Genomic DNA, 13,984 nt, shown 5'->3' on the forward strand with positions numbered 1-13,984 from the left:
TGCAGATAACATCATGTGGACTTCAGAGAAAGCATCTATTACACCCCGTTCTTTACTGTTCACTTAATTTCCTTAAAATAAAATCAATCCCTTTTGATATAATAGACATAGAGCTCCACCAAACCTCCCCTCTCTCCCCTGCTCTCCCACTCTCTGCTTACTCCACTAGTACATTCCTTGGAAACAGTTAAGGTAAATTGCTGAAACTAGCCTTTTTTCAAATGAGGAAACTGAGGCCCAGAAAGGAGAGGTGATTTGCAGAGCTTAGAGTAAGAGTATAGGTCTTCTGATCCCCTAATTCTGTGGTCTTACACATATGGTCTCCTCAAGTGAGTGTTTTACACGTATGTTTAGCGATTAATGAGACAGGCAGGAAGGTCACCATGAAGGATTAGCAGGACTAGAGAAATGCTGACCTATACATCCCCAAACCTGAATGTAAGGTACTTTGGGGATTTGGGGCTGTGTCAGCCCCTGCAGGAAGGCCCCTTTTCTAACACAAGCTTATTTTTACTGAGTAACACAAAGCAATTTGGGAATTTTGAGTGATTATCAAGGTGTGTTGCTAGTTTTGGACTCCATCTATTGCTGCCAGGCAAACCCAATCCGTTAATTCCCTCAATTAGGTCTCTGGCTCAGAAGTAGCTAGCCAAGCTCCCTGGCCTTATAAAAGGGGCCATCGTGGGCCCTGAGCTTCAGAAGGTTTCTGAGTATCCTCCGGCCTTCCTCCCCCTGGCGCTCCGAGTTCGTCTTTCTTTTGGAGTACATCACCATGAGCCATCAAATCAGCTATAGCCAACAATCTCATAGGACCTCCAGTGGAGGACAACGCCAGGGATTCAGCGGCCAATCTGCTGTGGTCTCCAGCAAGAGCTGCATCAGCTCTGGCAAGTCGACATCCGCTTCCCGATGTGGAGGAGGCAGGGGCAGCGGTGGCAGGAGCGCTTCCTCAGCCTGTGCCATGAGGGGTTTGGGTTTTGGGAGTAGGAGCCTGTACTCGCTTGGGGGGAGCAAGAAGATCTCCTACAGTGTGGCTGGGGGTAGCTACCAGGCAGGGGGCTTCAGTGGTGGCCGAAGTGGTGGCTTTGGGGGGAGTGGGTTTGGAGCTGGTGGCTTTGGAGGGGGAACTGGTAGTTTTGGAGGGGGAACTGGTAGTTTTGGAGGGGGAGCTGGTGGTTTTGGAGGGGGAGCTGGTGGTTTTAGAGGGGGAGCTGGTGGCTTTGGAGGGGGAGCTGGTGCTTTTGGTGGCCCTGGTGGCTTCGGTGGCCCTGGTGGTTTTGGTGGCTCCAGTGGTCCTGGTGGTTTCCCTGGCATCCATGAAGTGACTGTCAACCAGAGTCTCCTAAAGCCCCTCAATGTGGAGATTGACCCCCAAATTGGGCAAGTGAAGAACCAAGAGAAGGAGCAGATCAAGACCCTCAATAACAAATTTGCTGCCTTTATTGACAAGGTGAGTCAGTCTGAAGCAATGGGGTAATGAACAAACCTGGTACCACAGTATCTGCCCAGATCGTGTCCTGTGATGTAAATTGGGCTTGACTTGGACTCCGGACACAGGTTCAAATGCAGGTTATGTTATTTACCTTCCATGTAAAGGTCAGGTCAGTCACTTCCACACTTCAATTCCTCAACTGTAAAATGAAACTGTTGGAACCAAGGACCTCTAAGGTCCCTTCTAGATCTAAAGGATCTGGATCTATTTGGATCTAAAGGATCTAGATCTCTGGATCTATGACCTTTGCTGTACCTCAGTTACTTCATGTGTCAAATGAGATAATTTGCCTAGAAAATTGCTAAAGTCCTGTCCAATTGTAAGATTCTATCATTCTATGGCTATCTTGAGATAGCAAACTAACTTAGCTTAGCTTCAACTTCCAGGAATTTCTCAGTGATCAATCAGCTCCCTTCAGTGGCAAATTTTGTTTTCCTTTTCTTATTAACATGGTCACTCTACTCACGTCCTTTGTCCATAGAACTGGCTCAGCTTAGCAAGATTCCCTGGGGAGAAGAAGGTCTTTGAGATTAAAGCTCTTTAGTTTTCCTATCTATACTGAGGTAAATGTGAGCTAATCAGCTTAGGAAGAGAGAGGGCAACTATGTTAAAACTGATCTTTCCCTCAGCCAGAAAGGTGATGCTCTCTATCCTTAGCCTATGGGAAGAGAAAGAGGTAGAGCTGGGACCATAATGGCAAAGATGGATAGATAGTAATAGAACCCTTTACCATTTACAAAGCACTTTCTTCACAAACCTTGTAAAAAGATAATGCAAAGTATTATTTAACTTTTACAGATGAAGAGACTGGGGCTCAGATATTAAGTGACTTATCCAGGGTCTCTGGGCTAATAAGAATTAGGGCTAGAACTTAAACCCAGCCTTTTTTTGAATCAAAGAGCAAAAATTTTTTTCCACTAGAACTCCTTCTAAGACAAGTCCTCAAAGGCCAATACTATTATTTGTTGTGAAGGGTTGATAGTGACCCAAATTCTTGGCATATCTGAGGAGGAAAAAGAAATCTCCAAGGCCAAAGAGAAATGATTCAGGAACTCTGATAAAAATGTGATTGTTTCTGTAGTTCTGAGGTAAATAATCAAACAGATAAAATTTTAATAATTATTGTAAGCTGCTTTGACCACACATTTATTCCTTGGGCTGAGGAAGGAAGGTCTTATTAGGATAAATGTGTACAGCTGGGGAGAAATGCCTAGTGCCCCCAAGTAGCATTACGCCATTTGAAACCTGGCTCCCAGATGACTAGCCCTGTGACCTTCTGCAAGTCACTTTATTTCTCTGAGCCTCAGTTTGTCACTTGCAAAATGGGCACGAATAATACTGCACTGGCTACCTCATAAGGATTTTTTGTGAGGATATAATGAAATAGAACTTCAAAATGTATAGAAATGTGAGCCATTATGATAAGAAAGTAAAAAGAGGGATAGAAAAACCTTTAGGGGGCACATGCAATTTAGCAGAGCTGGCTTCAGGCATAACTGTGAAGTAGAAATCTGCTCTCATTTCCTACTCCACTTCTCCCTTCCTCCCCATAAAACACCCAAATCAAACCTTAAACTTCTTACGCATTTGGCAATTTCTGCTTCAAGGAGGAGGAGAGAGAATTCTGGATTTGCCACTAATAAGATCTGTGTTCTTGGACAAATTTCTGGGTGGTCAGTCTGGCTCTAGTATTAAAATATTTCTGCCTTTCTTCTCTACCCCCTTCTCAGGTTGCCTGGCAAAACTCATTCATGCACAATTAGGTAGAATAGTAGATAGTGCTGGACCTGAAATCAGGAAGACCTAAGTTCAAATCCAGCCTAAGATACTTACTGGCTGTGTGACCGTGAGCAGATCACTTAACCTATGTCTGCCTCAGTTTCCTCAACTGTAAAATTGGGATAGTAATAGCATACCTACCTCCCAGGGTTGTTGTGAAGATCAAATGAGATAATATTTGTAAAGCACTTAGCATTGTATCTGGCACATAGTAGGTACTTAATAAATGCGTATTCCTTCACTACTCCCCTCTTTCCAGGACAGTCTGATATTTGTATTGTAAAAGATAGCTGAAGGGAGAGGATTACTTTAGGGCAAAGGTTTCACTCTCTAATGGTGAGAACTTATATATGAATGGGGAAGTAATTTGAGGGTATAGGATCTTCTCAGCACCCCTCCAATCATACTGGTAGGCACTGTGTTTTATCTTCCATAAGGCAGGGAATATCTTAGTCTGCTTAGTAGAATGCCTTGCAATAGTAAGTACACAGTAAATGTTTCTTCAATGTATTTACATATATTTATTTGAACCTGGGATGGGGGAAGGAGGAGCTGTTAAGGACAGGCATTATCCACATTTCACAGAAGAGACTGATAAGGGTTTGTTGAGATTTTATTGGCAAGGATGCTGGAATGGTTTATCATTTTCTTAATATGATATGTTTCATCTATCATGCAACATAGTAAATATGATATAATAATACAATGTTATAACATAATATAATGTAGCACAGAATAGCATAGTGTAGCATAATATAACATAACATAATGTAACATAACATAACATGGTATAATCTAATACAGTATAGTATAGTATAGTATCATATAGTGTGATATAGTATAGTATAACATAGCATAGTATAGTATTATATGATATGATATATGATATGGTATGATATATGATGTGATGTAACATAATGTAACATAATATAATATAATGTGATATATACCTCTCATAGTAATAAGAACAGATATTGAGTACACTTTATGGTTACAAAGTACTTTTATATTTGCTTCCTCATTTGATCCTGCCTAGTTGGTGTGTTCATTAGTTCAAGCGTGTTTATCCTTGTTTTACTGATGAAAAGACTGAGGCTCAGTGTAGTTAAATGACTGAAGTTAGATGGATAGTAACTGGTCAAGCCAGGACTAGAACCTAGGTCTTCTGATTCCTCGGATGATAGTAAGCAATTACAGAGCTTTCTGGGGGCTGTGGTGGATCTTGGCCAGCAGTGCCCTGGAAGAGTCCAGGAGGGTACTGAGAGCGTCTCCTTTTTGGTCTACAGGTCCGGTACTTAGAACAACAGAACCAAGTCCTAGAGACCAAGTGGCAGCTGCTGCAGGACCATGGTTCCACCTCTAGCTCTGACACCCAGAACCTTGATCCCTTCTTTGAGAACTACATCAGCAGCCTCAGGTCCTACCTGGATGGGCTGGTTAATGAAAAAAACAAACTGAATGGGGAGTTGTCCAGTATGGAAGACTTGGTTGAAGACTTCAAGAAGAAGTGAGTTTCACTTCCAGCTGTACCTTAGCAGGCATCTAGGTGGGTGCATCATAGAGTTAGATCTGGAAAGGACATTAGAAGGCATGTCATCCAACCCCCTCATTTTACAAATGAGGGAAACTGAGGCCCAGAGAAGTTTAGTGACTTTCCCTTTTGTGTGGAGGAAAAGATACTAGATAGTAGGTTAGGTGATCTGAGTTCTAGTCCTGGCTTTGGCCTGAGTCTTAGGCACTCTGCCTTGTGACCCGTCCTCTTTGGAAGGGTCCCAATATGCTCATATTACCTCCCCACGATGGTTTCCCCAGCCCTCTGGATTTAAAGTGAAGATAGTGTGGTAAAGTGGAAAGAGCTCTGTACTGAAACTCTGTACTGAAACCCTATACCAGACAAAACAGATGAGATTTGGGTGCTAGTCCCTGTTTTGCTAATTCCTGGCTCTGTGACATCCTCCTCTCTGGGTCTGCTTTCTCTACTGTAGATTGAGATGATTGGGCTCCTAAATAGTCCCTTCTGACTTTCTATCCAATGTTTTCTCCAATCAATCTCCCCTTCTATTCTTCCTTCCACCTCCATCACCTGTCTATAAAGCAATTTCTTTCTCATCATTTGAATAACTCCTAATCCTCACCTTTTAAATGACTCCTAATCCAGGAAACCTTCCTAGGCTTTGCCTGTGTTCTGCTCTCCCAAGGCCTCTCTTTTCCCTAAATTTTATATTTACCCTCATCTACCATCCCTATGTGGTGAGTGTTCTATGATCAGAATACCGGACACCTGTATTGGTTCAATCTTCCCATGGTTCTTTCTGGCCTTGAATATATAGGTAGATAGGGAGCACATCTCTGGTCAGAGTAATTTATACTGCAGCTGGTAGATGACTGTAATCTTTCAGAAGACTTTTCTTTCATAATGCTGAGAGACAGAGAGAATACACTTATGTAGTCCCTATTCTCAGGCACTCATAGTCCAAGACAGAAGCATAGACATAGACAGATAAATAAAAGACAGCTAGAAAGAGGGAATTGAACCGAATCGAGCTGGATGACCGAATGAAAACAACAGGCATAGACTGGACAATAAAGTATTAACATCACATATGGGTAAGTCCAGGGTAAGCAAATTAGGGCAAGCACAGTTTGGGAGGCGAAAATGAAGGGAAGCACAGGATGAGGAAGTGGTCCTAACTCCAGGTGATGTAGGGTTCTTCCCTGATCAATCCAGGAGGGCTTTCTTTGGAGAGAGAGACTTTAGGACAGTGTCCAATAGTTAATTCAGCATCATTTGGATGTTTTTCCTTTAGTCTGGTCAGCTTGGATTTCCTGATCATTTTGAGGACTCTCTGGAGGTCCCAAGAGGGTTCTGGCCTGAAATGTCTTTTTTCTCCACAGGTATGAAGATGAGATCAACAAACGCACTGCTGCTGAGAATGACTTTGTGGTTCTTAAGAAGGTGAGGCTCCCCACTCCCATTCCTTTTCCCTGGGGACCTCACAGTGGTGTGTGTGGTTGGGAGGTGGAGGGAGATGGCAACTCTGGAACTGGAAAGACAGGAAGGAACATTAGCAGAGATCAGACTCCTGCAATGTTATAGCTGAAAGGGAATGCAGGGTTCATTTAGCTAGTCCAATTCCCTCATCCTATTGAAGTAACTGAAGCCCAGAGATCAAGTGACTTATCTAAGGTCACATTGTTAGTAACTACTAGCGTGGACACTAGGAACCAATTCTTCCAGCGTTCACTCTGGAGTTCTTTCCTTTACACCAGGGGTTCCTAACTCTGTGTGTGTGTGTGTGTGTGTGTATGTGATGGCCCCCCTGTAAGTCAGGTAAATCCTATGGACTCCTCAGAATAATTTTTTAAAATTAGATTAAATTAAAAAGGAATTAAAAATTAAATTAAAAAAGGAATATAAGAGAAACAAATTCTATTGCAATACAATTATCCCAATATTAAAAAAGTTTACGGACTCCAGATTCAGAAGCTCTGCTTTATACCTTATCATCGCACTATCTCTCACTTTGAATCTGGAGAGCTGGGGAAACTCTTGTGAGGAGTCAGGATCTGAGGAGATATTTGCCTCCTGGGCAGGTAGGAATCCTCCTGAAGAGGCCCTACCATGAGGTAGAGTGTCCAGTATTTAGGGTAAAGCTATTTCTTTACTCTTCCTATCCCTCAGGGAAAGTAAATAAAGTACCAAGCTTCCTCTCTGGGTCATTCCTCCCTGATGGGCTTATTGAATTTTTGAATACGATAGGATTTTAAGTTTTGCCAGTAAAATGTACAAAGGGAAAAAGTCAGATGTTCACTAGTTGTATGACTATGAGCATGTTACTTCACCTGAAACTCAGCTTACTCATCTGAAAAAATAGGCATACCAATACTTGCACTGCCTTTCTTACTGGATCATATTAAGGAAAGTACTTTGTAAATCCTGGCTGCTAGAGAAATGGGAGCAATTAGTAGCAGTATTATTACTAATAGTCAGTGTTCTTGGTTTATTGGTTAATAGGTTCTTAGTCTATCAGTTTAAAGGACTGTAAGAGTCTGAAGACTCTCCCTTGGAGAGTTAAAATTGCTTTTAGTTCATCTTACAGCTCCCCTGGACCTGTCTTCTCAAATCCAAATTCCTCACTTGGCTTTTAAAGGCCACTATACCATTCCTTGGAGAGGCAGCAGGATATGGTCAAAGAGTCCCAGATGTGGAGTCAGGAGGGACCAATTTTGATATAAAGGACAACTGTTCGACACTGGGCAAGTGACTTAATCTCTGAGCCTCAGTTTCCTCATCTGTAGAATGGGAGTTGTTGTGAAGATCACATGAAATGGATGGAAAGGGCTTTGACAACCTTAAAGTGTTAAATTTGTTTAGTCAATTAGTCGTGTCTAACTCTTCATGACCTCATTTGGGGTTTCCTTGGCATAGTAGTCTGGAGTGGTTTGTCATTTCCTTTTCCAGCTTATTTTACAGATGAGGAAACTGAGGCAAACAGGGTTAAGTGACTGGTCCAGAGTCAAACAGCTAGTAAGTGCTTGAGACTGGATTTGGACTCTAGGAATTCTTCTAGCATTGGATCTGCAATCCTTTTCTCTCTGGACCTCCCATCCCCTATGTGGTGGATCACCAGGGCACAATTCAGACCAACTGAATTCTTTGACAGGATGTAGATGCTGCCTACATGAACAAAGTAGAACTGGAAGCCAAAGTGAACAACGTGATGGATGAGATTAACTTCCTAAAAGCCTTGTATGATGCAGTAAGTTCCCACTTCCCATTCTTCTTACCTACTTGCCTTCTGGCTTCTTAAAACAAGAGCTTAGGAACTTCTTCCAGAGAGACTCCATCTCAAGAATCCTGCTTGAATCTGTTCTCCTGAGCCAACAATGACCAACCTTGGTGAGCTTTTCTAGCTTCTCTTGGGAGGACCTTCAGGAAGGTCCTGTTATATAACTGCAGTCCCCGTTGCTGGAATCCATGTTATCTCCTCCACATCCTACATTCAGTGCTACCCTGGTTAGACGTAGCTGTTTTCTAGCCATCTCTGAGACTTCTTTCTGTTTCCTGTTTCTGACTTCCTTCCTCCTCTTCCTCCTCCTCTTCCTCCTTTTCCTCCTCCTTCTCTGATGGGTTTCAGTGCCCACAGACCATGTCTGGGAGTGAGTGTATCCATGTGGGTTTGCAGGAGCTGTCCCAGATGCGGTCAGACACCAGCGACACCTCCGTGGTCCTGTCCATGGACAACAACCGATTCCTGGACTTGGATAGCATCATCAATGAAGTCCAAGCACAGTATGAGGATATTGCCCAGAGGAGCAAGGTTGAGACTGTGGCCCTATACCAGACGAAAGTAAGTGATACTGGTTCATTAGTTTGGGAAAACTTCTTGTGTCCTACGACTCTAGAGCTGGGGCAAGGAATTTGTTAACAGCAGACTCCTGCTTTTGACAGTCCAGACTTACCCTATGTTAGAGTCCCATATATTCTTTCTAACTGAGTGTCAGAAAACCTGGGTTAGAACTCCAGACTGGCCACTTTCTAGTTGTGTCACCATGGGTAGTCCCCACATGGGGAGAGTAATACTTGTAATAGTGGAAGTAATACTTCCTTACAGGGCAAGGAAAGTGATTTGCAAACCTGAAATTTTATTAATGAGAGTTTGACTTATTTTTCATAATCCCCTAGGGGACACATTCTACCATTCCTCTCAATTGCTTACTCTAGGTATCATGGAATTCTTTTCCTGATCATTGCTAAGTAGAAAACAGAAACATTCTCTCTAACCCAGGTGATCTTAATCTGGGGTCCATGAATCTCTCTCTCTCTCTCTCTCTCTCTCTCTTTGTCTCTGTCTCTCTCTGTCTGCCTCTCTGTCTCTCTGTCTCTGTCTCTCTGTCTCTCTCTCTCTCCTTCTTCTTCTCCTTCTCCTTCTCTTCCTCCTCCTCGTCCTCCTCGTCCTCCTTATCCTCCTCCTCCTCCTCCTTCTTCTCTCCCTTCTTTCTCTTTCTCTAAACATGTTTAAAAAACTATTCCATTGTAATTGGTTTCCTTAATCCTCTGTATTTTATCTTACGCACTTAAAAGAAGTATTCTGAGAAACGGGGGCCAATAGGCTTCACCTGACTGCCAAAGGGGTTCATCACAAAAAAGTGGTCCAAGCTAGGTTCTTATTGAATTTCAAACACACTTCCTTTAGCACTTGCTCTTGATGCAGAATACAAAATGCCCTCTCTACTATGGAGCCAGGGGAAATGGAGTGAACCTAGACTTTCTCTTGGCCCAAAGAGCTCCACACAGATTCTCTCCAGTTGGTCACACCAGAACAGTCAGAAATTCCCCACCATGGGCAGTTGCATCAACCTGGAATTGAGTCAGGTTCCGGGTTCTGGAACCATCAGATTGTGGCAATGACATGGTGTAAATTGTTGTGAGAGCAAGGATGCATGGGGTTCAGTCCTGGCTCTGCTATGGAACTTTGGGCAAGTTACCTCCTCTCCTTTGGTCTTGGTTTCTGCATCTGTAGAATGGGGGGGGATTAGACTAGAATATCTCTAAGGTTCCTTCCAGTGCTCTGACTATGGGTTTGTTTTCTGACTATTAGCTGGGAGAGCTGGAAAACACAGCTGGAAGGCATGGGGATGACCTGAAAAACATCAAGAGTGAGATCTCTGAGCTCAACAGGATGATCCAGAGGCTTCGAGCTGAAATTGAGAATGTCAAGAAGCAGGTGGGTAGCTGGAGGGAGAGGTAATAGAGGCTACACTTGAAGCCAGGAAAACGTAGGTTCAAATCTAGCTTGTGATACTCTCTGACTCTGAGCAAGTTATTTCTCCTCTCTGAGCCTCAGTTTCCTTATCTGTAAAATGAGAAAGTTCAAATGAGATAATATATGTAAAAGCTTTGCAAACTTTAGGTGTCAGCTATTATAATAAGAGTTATTATTATGGCTTAAACTTAAATCATAAAACATGGTTATCAAAAGTGAAAATGCAAGGCCTAATTATCTGTGTAGGGAGCTTTTGGTTCAGAAAGTATTCAATATATGCTTGTTGATTAATTTATTGATTAGTGCCCCTCCACCTATCCAATCGTGTGTGATCCTGTCCTGGCAGCTTCACCAGGATAGCAACCACACTCAGGCATTGCCCTGTGGAAACCTGAAGCAGGCTAATGTCAGAAATGTTACCAAAGTGTAAAAGGTCATGCAAACATTTAGACAGCAAAGCCAAGATGTAAGTATGTGCATTGGGGGGATGACTATAGAAGCCCCATTTCCATATTGGAAGTGTGGGGGGGGAGGCTGGGAAGAAACTGTCAGCCATTTTCCTTCCTTAATCCAGGCAAGCTTCTTGGCAGAGATGGCTTTTCAGTGGTAGGAAGAATAAGATCAACAGACCTAATGTTGACAAATTATATGGAAAATATAGATGGAAAGCAGGAAGAATAAGATTTGTATATTTACTTCACAGAGCTGTTATGAGGACTGTGCTTTGTAAATCATAAAGGGACGTATAAACGTAGACTGATCACTCTCTAGTCATACTTATCCAGTCACGAGAAGCTAACATCTGAAGAATGTGAGGCTGCTAACATCATTATTTTCCTTCTCTCCTCTCTACTCCCTCCCTGCCATTTCCACCCTTTCCCCATCAGAATGCCAACCTTCAAGCAGCCATTGATGATGCTGAGCAGCGTGGGGAGATGGCTCTCAAGGATGCTAATGCCAAGGTGGTGGACCTCAACGCTGCCCTTCAGCAGGCCAAGGATGACCTGGCCCGTCTACTTCATGATTATCAGGAGCTCCTGACAGTCAAACTAGCCTTGGACATAGAGATCGCCACCTACAGGAAGCTGCTGGAGGGAGAGGAGTGCAGGTTAGACATGGAGACTGGTTTGGCCCAAGGAGATATGGGCCAGAAGGAGATTTTTAAGTCCTTGAGTTTGGGGGAGTTGGGTGTAGAGGAGACAGGGAGTCTTGGCATGCATTTAGGGTATTTCTACATCAACCTCCTACCCAAGGCATGAATCCCTTAAACAGCATCCTTGATAAGAAAAGTCATCTTACTTCCTCTTATTGACCTCCAGTGATGGGGAACTCACTACCCTTTGAGTCAGCCATATCAATTTTTTGGACAGTTCTAATTGTCATTAGTCTCATATCAGCCTCCATGTAATTTCCCTCCACTGATCTTTACTCTTCTGGGGATTGAAATAGCATAAATGTAATCCCTTCTCCACATGACAGACCTTCTAATATCTGAAGGCAGTTTTCTTGTCACCTCTTCTTCAGGCTAAACACCTCAACAACTCCAGGGGGAAGAATTAGGCTAGAAGATCAAGAAGAGCATTCTGTTTTTAAGGACTCAGAAGTACCAAAGCATAGTCCCAAGGGAAGCTGAAGAATGTCCTGCTCTGAGAATGTTTATGGAAAGGGAGATAATTTAGATCTAACTCTGATTAGACAAAGGTTCTCCTAGTCTATGTAGAATTCCTTCTTGCTAAGAAAGAGGGGAGTCATGGGAAGGTAGAGAATTTAGGCTTTAGCTAATTCAGCCAGTAGAAAGGTGACATTCAGGGAAAGGTCCCCATTGAACCAAAGATGACTGTATTGTAGCCCAGGGGAGGCATAAGGAAAAAAACCCCAAGCTTGGGATCAGTAATGTGTAGCTGGAGGTTTTCCCCTAACAGGATGAGTGGAGAGTGCCCGAACACCGTGAGCATCGGTAAGCAGTGGTTTGTTACTTTGGGGAGCTGTGGGAGAGGTAAAATGCTAGGCTGTTGGTTCTTAAACCATGACTTAGGAAGAACAATAGGAATAAGAGGCAGAAGAGTCTGTGGTCAGGGCTATAGAGAGCCAACCCAGATTTGGTTTTGGGAATAGGAGTGGTTGGCTTCCTCCCTTTCCCTAGGCTGTATATGGCTTCCCACTCCTTTCCCTGAGACATCAGGGCTCAGCACTCACTGCATAGACTATAGATACAAGTGCCATCCAATATATTCCCTGGAATCTGTAATTTTTTCTTTCTGAAACCTATGGTCCTAGAGCTGCAGGATATTATAGATTCTTCAGTTCAACTGCTTCATTTTACAGACAAGGAAACTGAGATCCAGAGATGCAATTTTTTTGCTTAAGGTCATTTAGCTAGTTAGTAACAAAGCCAGGATTTGAACCCAGGTCTATTGCCTCTAAGTCTTGTGTGCTTTCACTAAACGATCCCAGAGTCTCTGATTCAGAAGCCACCTACTCTAACCCACGTCTGATTAGAAATTTCTATACCTTCTCTAACATGACACTCAACTGTCTGTCATAGAAGTTGACAGGACATCTATTAGTATAGTTCTTATAAGATTAAATATAGGTATTGATGGACCCCTACAGTGGTAGAGCTAGAAACCATCTAGTCCAATTCCTCATTTTAGAGATGAGGTATATTCCTTTCCCAAGGTCGCATGGTGAATTTGAAACTAGAGGGATTGTTTTAGTACCGATCCACAACTAGGACAAGGTGATCAGGGCTTTGACCCAGGGCACCTAAATTTAACACATGAATGCCTTCAGCAGGTAGAAACCAGTAATATAACTAATTCCTCTTCCACTCAATTGAATTTGTCTTAAATTACTTGTATTATTTTCACACCATGAATTGTAAAATTGATTTAAGGGTTGCTTGCCTTGGGCACCAACATTTATAACTATAGCTCAGGTGTGGGTGTGTGTGTGTGTGTGTGTGTGTGTGTGTGTGTGTGTGTGTGTGTGTAGATGAGTGATGGGGGAGGCTAGTGGAAAGCCACTCCAGGTTCCTGATTACATATGTGTGTGTATTTTTTTTTCCAGACATGGTCCACAGCAGCAGCAGGGGTGTGTCCACGGGAGGAGGAGCTGGAGGACATGGCCGAAGTGGCACCAGTGGGGGAAGTTATGGTACTGGGGGGACAGGCAGCAAGGGAATGGGTAGTGTGGGCTATGGTGGCAGTTCCAGTGGGGGCTTGAGCTCTGGTGGGAGCTGTAGCATTGGAGGTGGGTACTCTGGACAGTCTGGAGGCTCTGGGGTTCTCAGTGGGGGTGGTAGTAGCTCCTTCCAGGTCTCACAGAGCTCTACCAGGAGCCAGAGGTCCAACAGCAAATTCTAAACTACACATCAAAAGCCCAACCCTGCTCACCTGTGCCCCTTACTAGCCCAGGCTAACCAAACTCTGCATTATGCTATCCTCACCCCTACATGGCTTCCAGTCCCCTTCTTGCTTCTGCCCCCTGCTCTGGCATCCTTCAGCTGTTGAGACCACAGCCATGGAAGTCAGAGGGTTTGCAATGTGTTGGAAAGTATCAGCTGGGCCTATGCCTAGGATATGAGGCCCTTGGGCAATGTCCAGACCCTACTCTCCGCCCCAGAAGGCCCTGTGTCCTATGGGAGAGTCTCAGCCTAGTGACTCTAACCCTTGGGAGATCCTTTGGTCTCTACTTTGTCCAGATGCTTTGATTTCTTGTTGAATGATACTGTTCCAGGAAAACTGTGCTGTTATTCCTCTTCAATAAACTGCATTGTTTAAGACATTTCAGTTCTAGTTTTCATGATGTCCCTCTGGCTTCCTTCTTCTCTATTGTATCTTTCCCAGGGGAGGCTGTAGTGTCACAAGGACTTCCCAAGGTCATTGTGCCTGATCTGTCGTAGAGCCTTCTGAGCTCATATTGGACTGATCAGCCAGTTGAGCAC

General features: G+C 43.5%; 1 protein-coding gene across 1 annotated transcript; it reads left to right on the plus strand.

The window, feature by feature from the left end:
* The first annotated feature begins 772 nt into the window (after nt 1-772).
* Nucleotides 773-13,550, plus strand: LOC114040331 (keratin, type II cytoskeletal 3-like). Its single transcript, XM_027858406.1, has 10 exons — nt 773-1,450; nt 4,558-4,778; nt 6,167-6,227; nt 7,936-8,031; nt 8,458-8,622; nt 9,874-9,999; nt 10,926-11,146; nt 11,961-11,995; nt 13,108-13,290; nt 13,450-13,550. The coding sequence occupies exons 1-10, from the start codon at nt 773-775 to the stop codon at nt 13,548-13,550; spliced, it is 1,887 nt and encodes a 628-aa protein (XP_027714207.1).
* The last annotated feature ends 434 nt before the right edge of the window (nt 13,551-13,984 follow it).

Source organism: Vombatus ursinus, unplaced genomic scaffold, assembly GCF_900497805.2.
Source record: "Vombatus ursinus unplaced genomic scaffold, bare-nosed wombat genome assembly UNPS02012958.1, whole genome shotgun sequence".
In the NCBI taxonomy this organism is placed as follows: domain Eukaryota; kingdom Metazoa; phylum Chordata; class Mammalia; order Diprotodontia; family Vombatidae; genus Vombatus; species Vombatus ursinus.

Bases quoted from the DNA above. Each gene is read 5' to 3' on its own strand.
- LOC114040331 (XM_027858406.1), top strand. From the start codon at position 773: ATGAGCCATCAAATCAGCTATAGCCAACAATCTCATAGGACCTCCAGT. The intron at 11,147-11,960 runs GTTAGACATGGA...TTCCCCTAACAG, and splicing joins CTGGAGGGAGAGGAGTGCAG to GATGAGTGGAGAGTGCCCGA. The intron at 11,996-13,107 runs GTAAGCAGTGGT...TTTTTTTTCCAG, and splicing joins CCCGAACACCGTGAGCATCG to ACATGGTCCACAGCAGCAGC.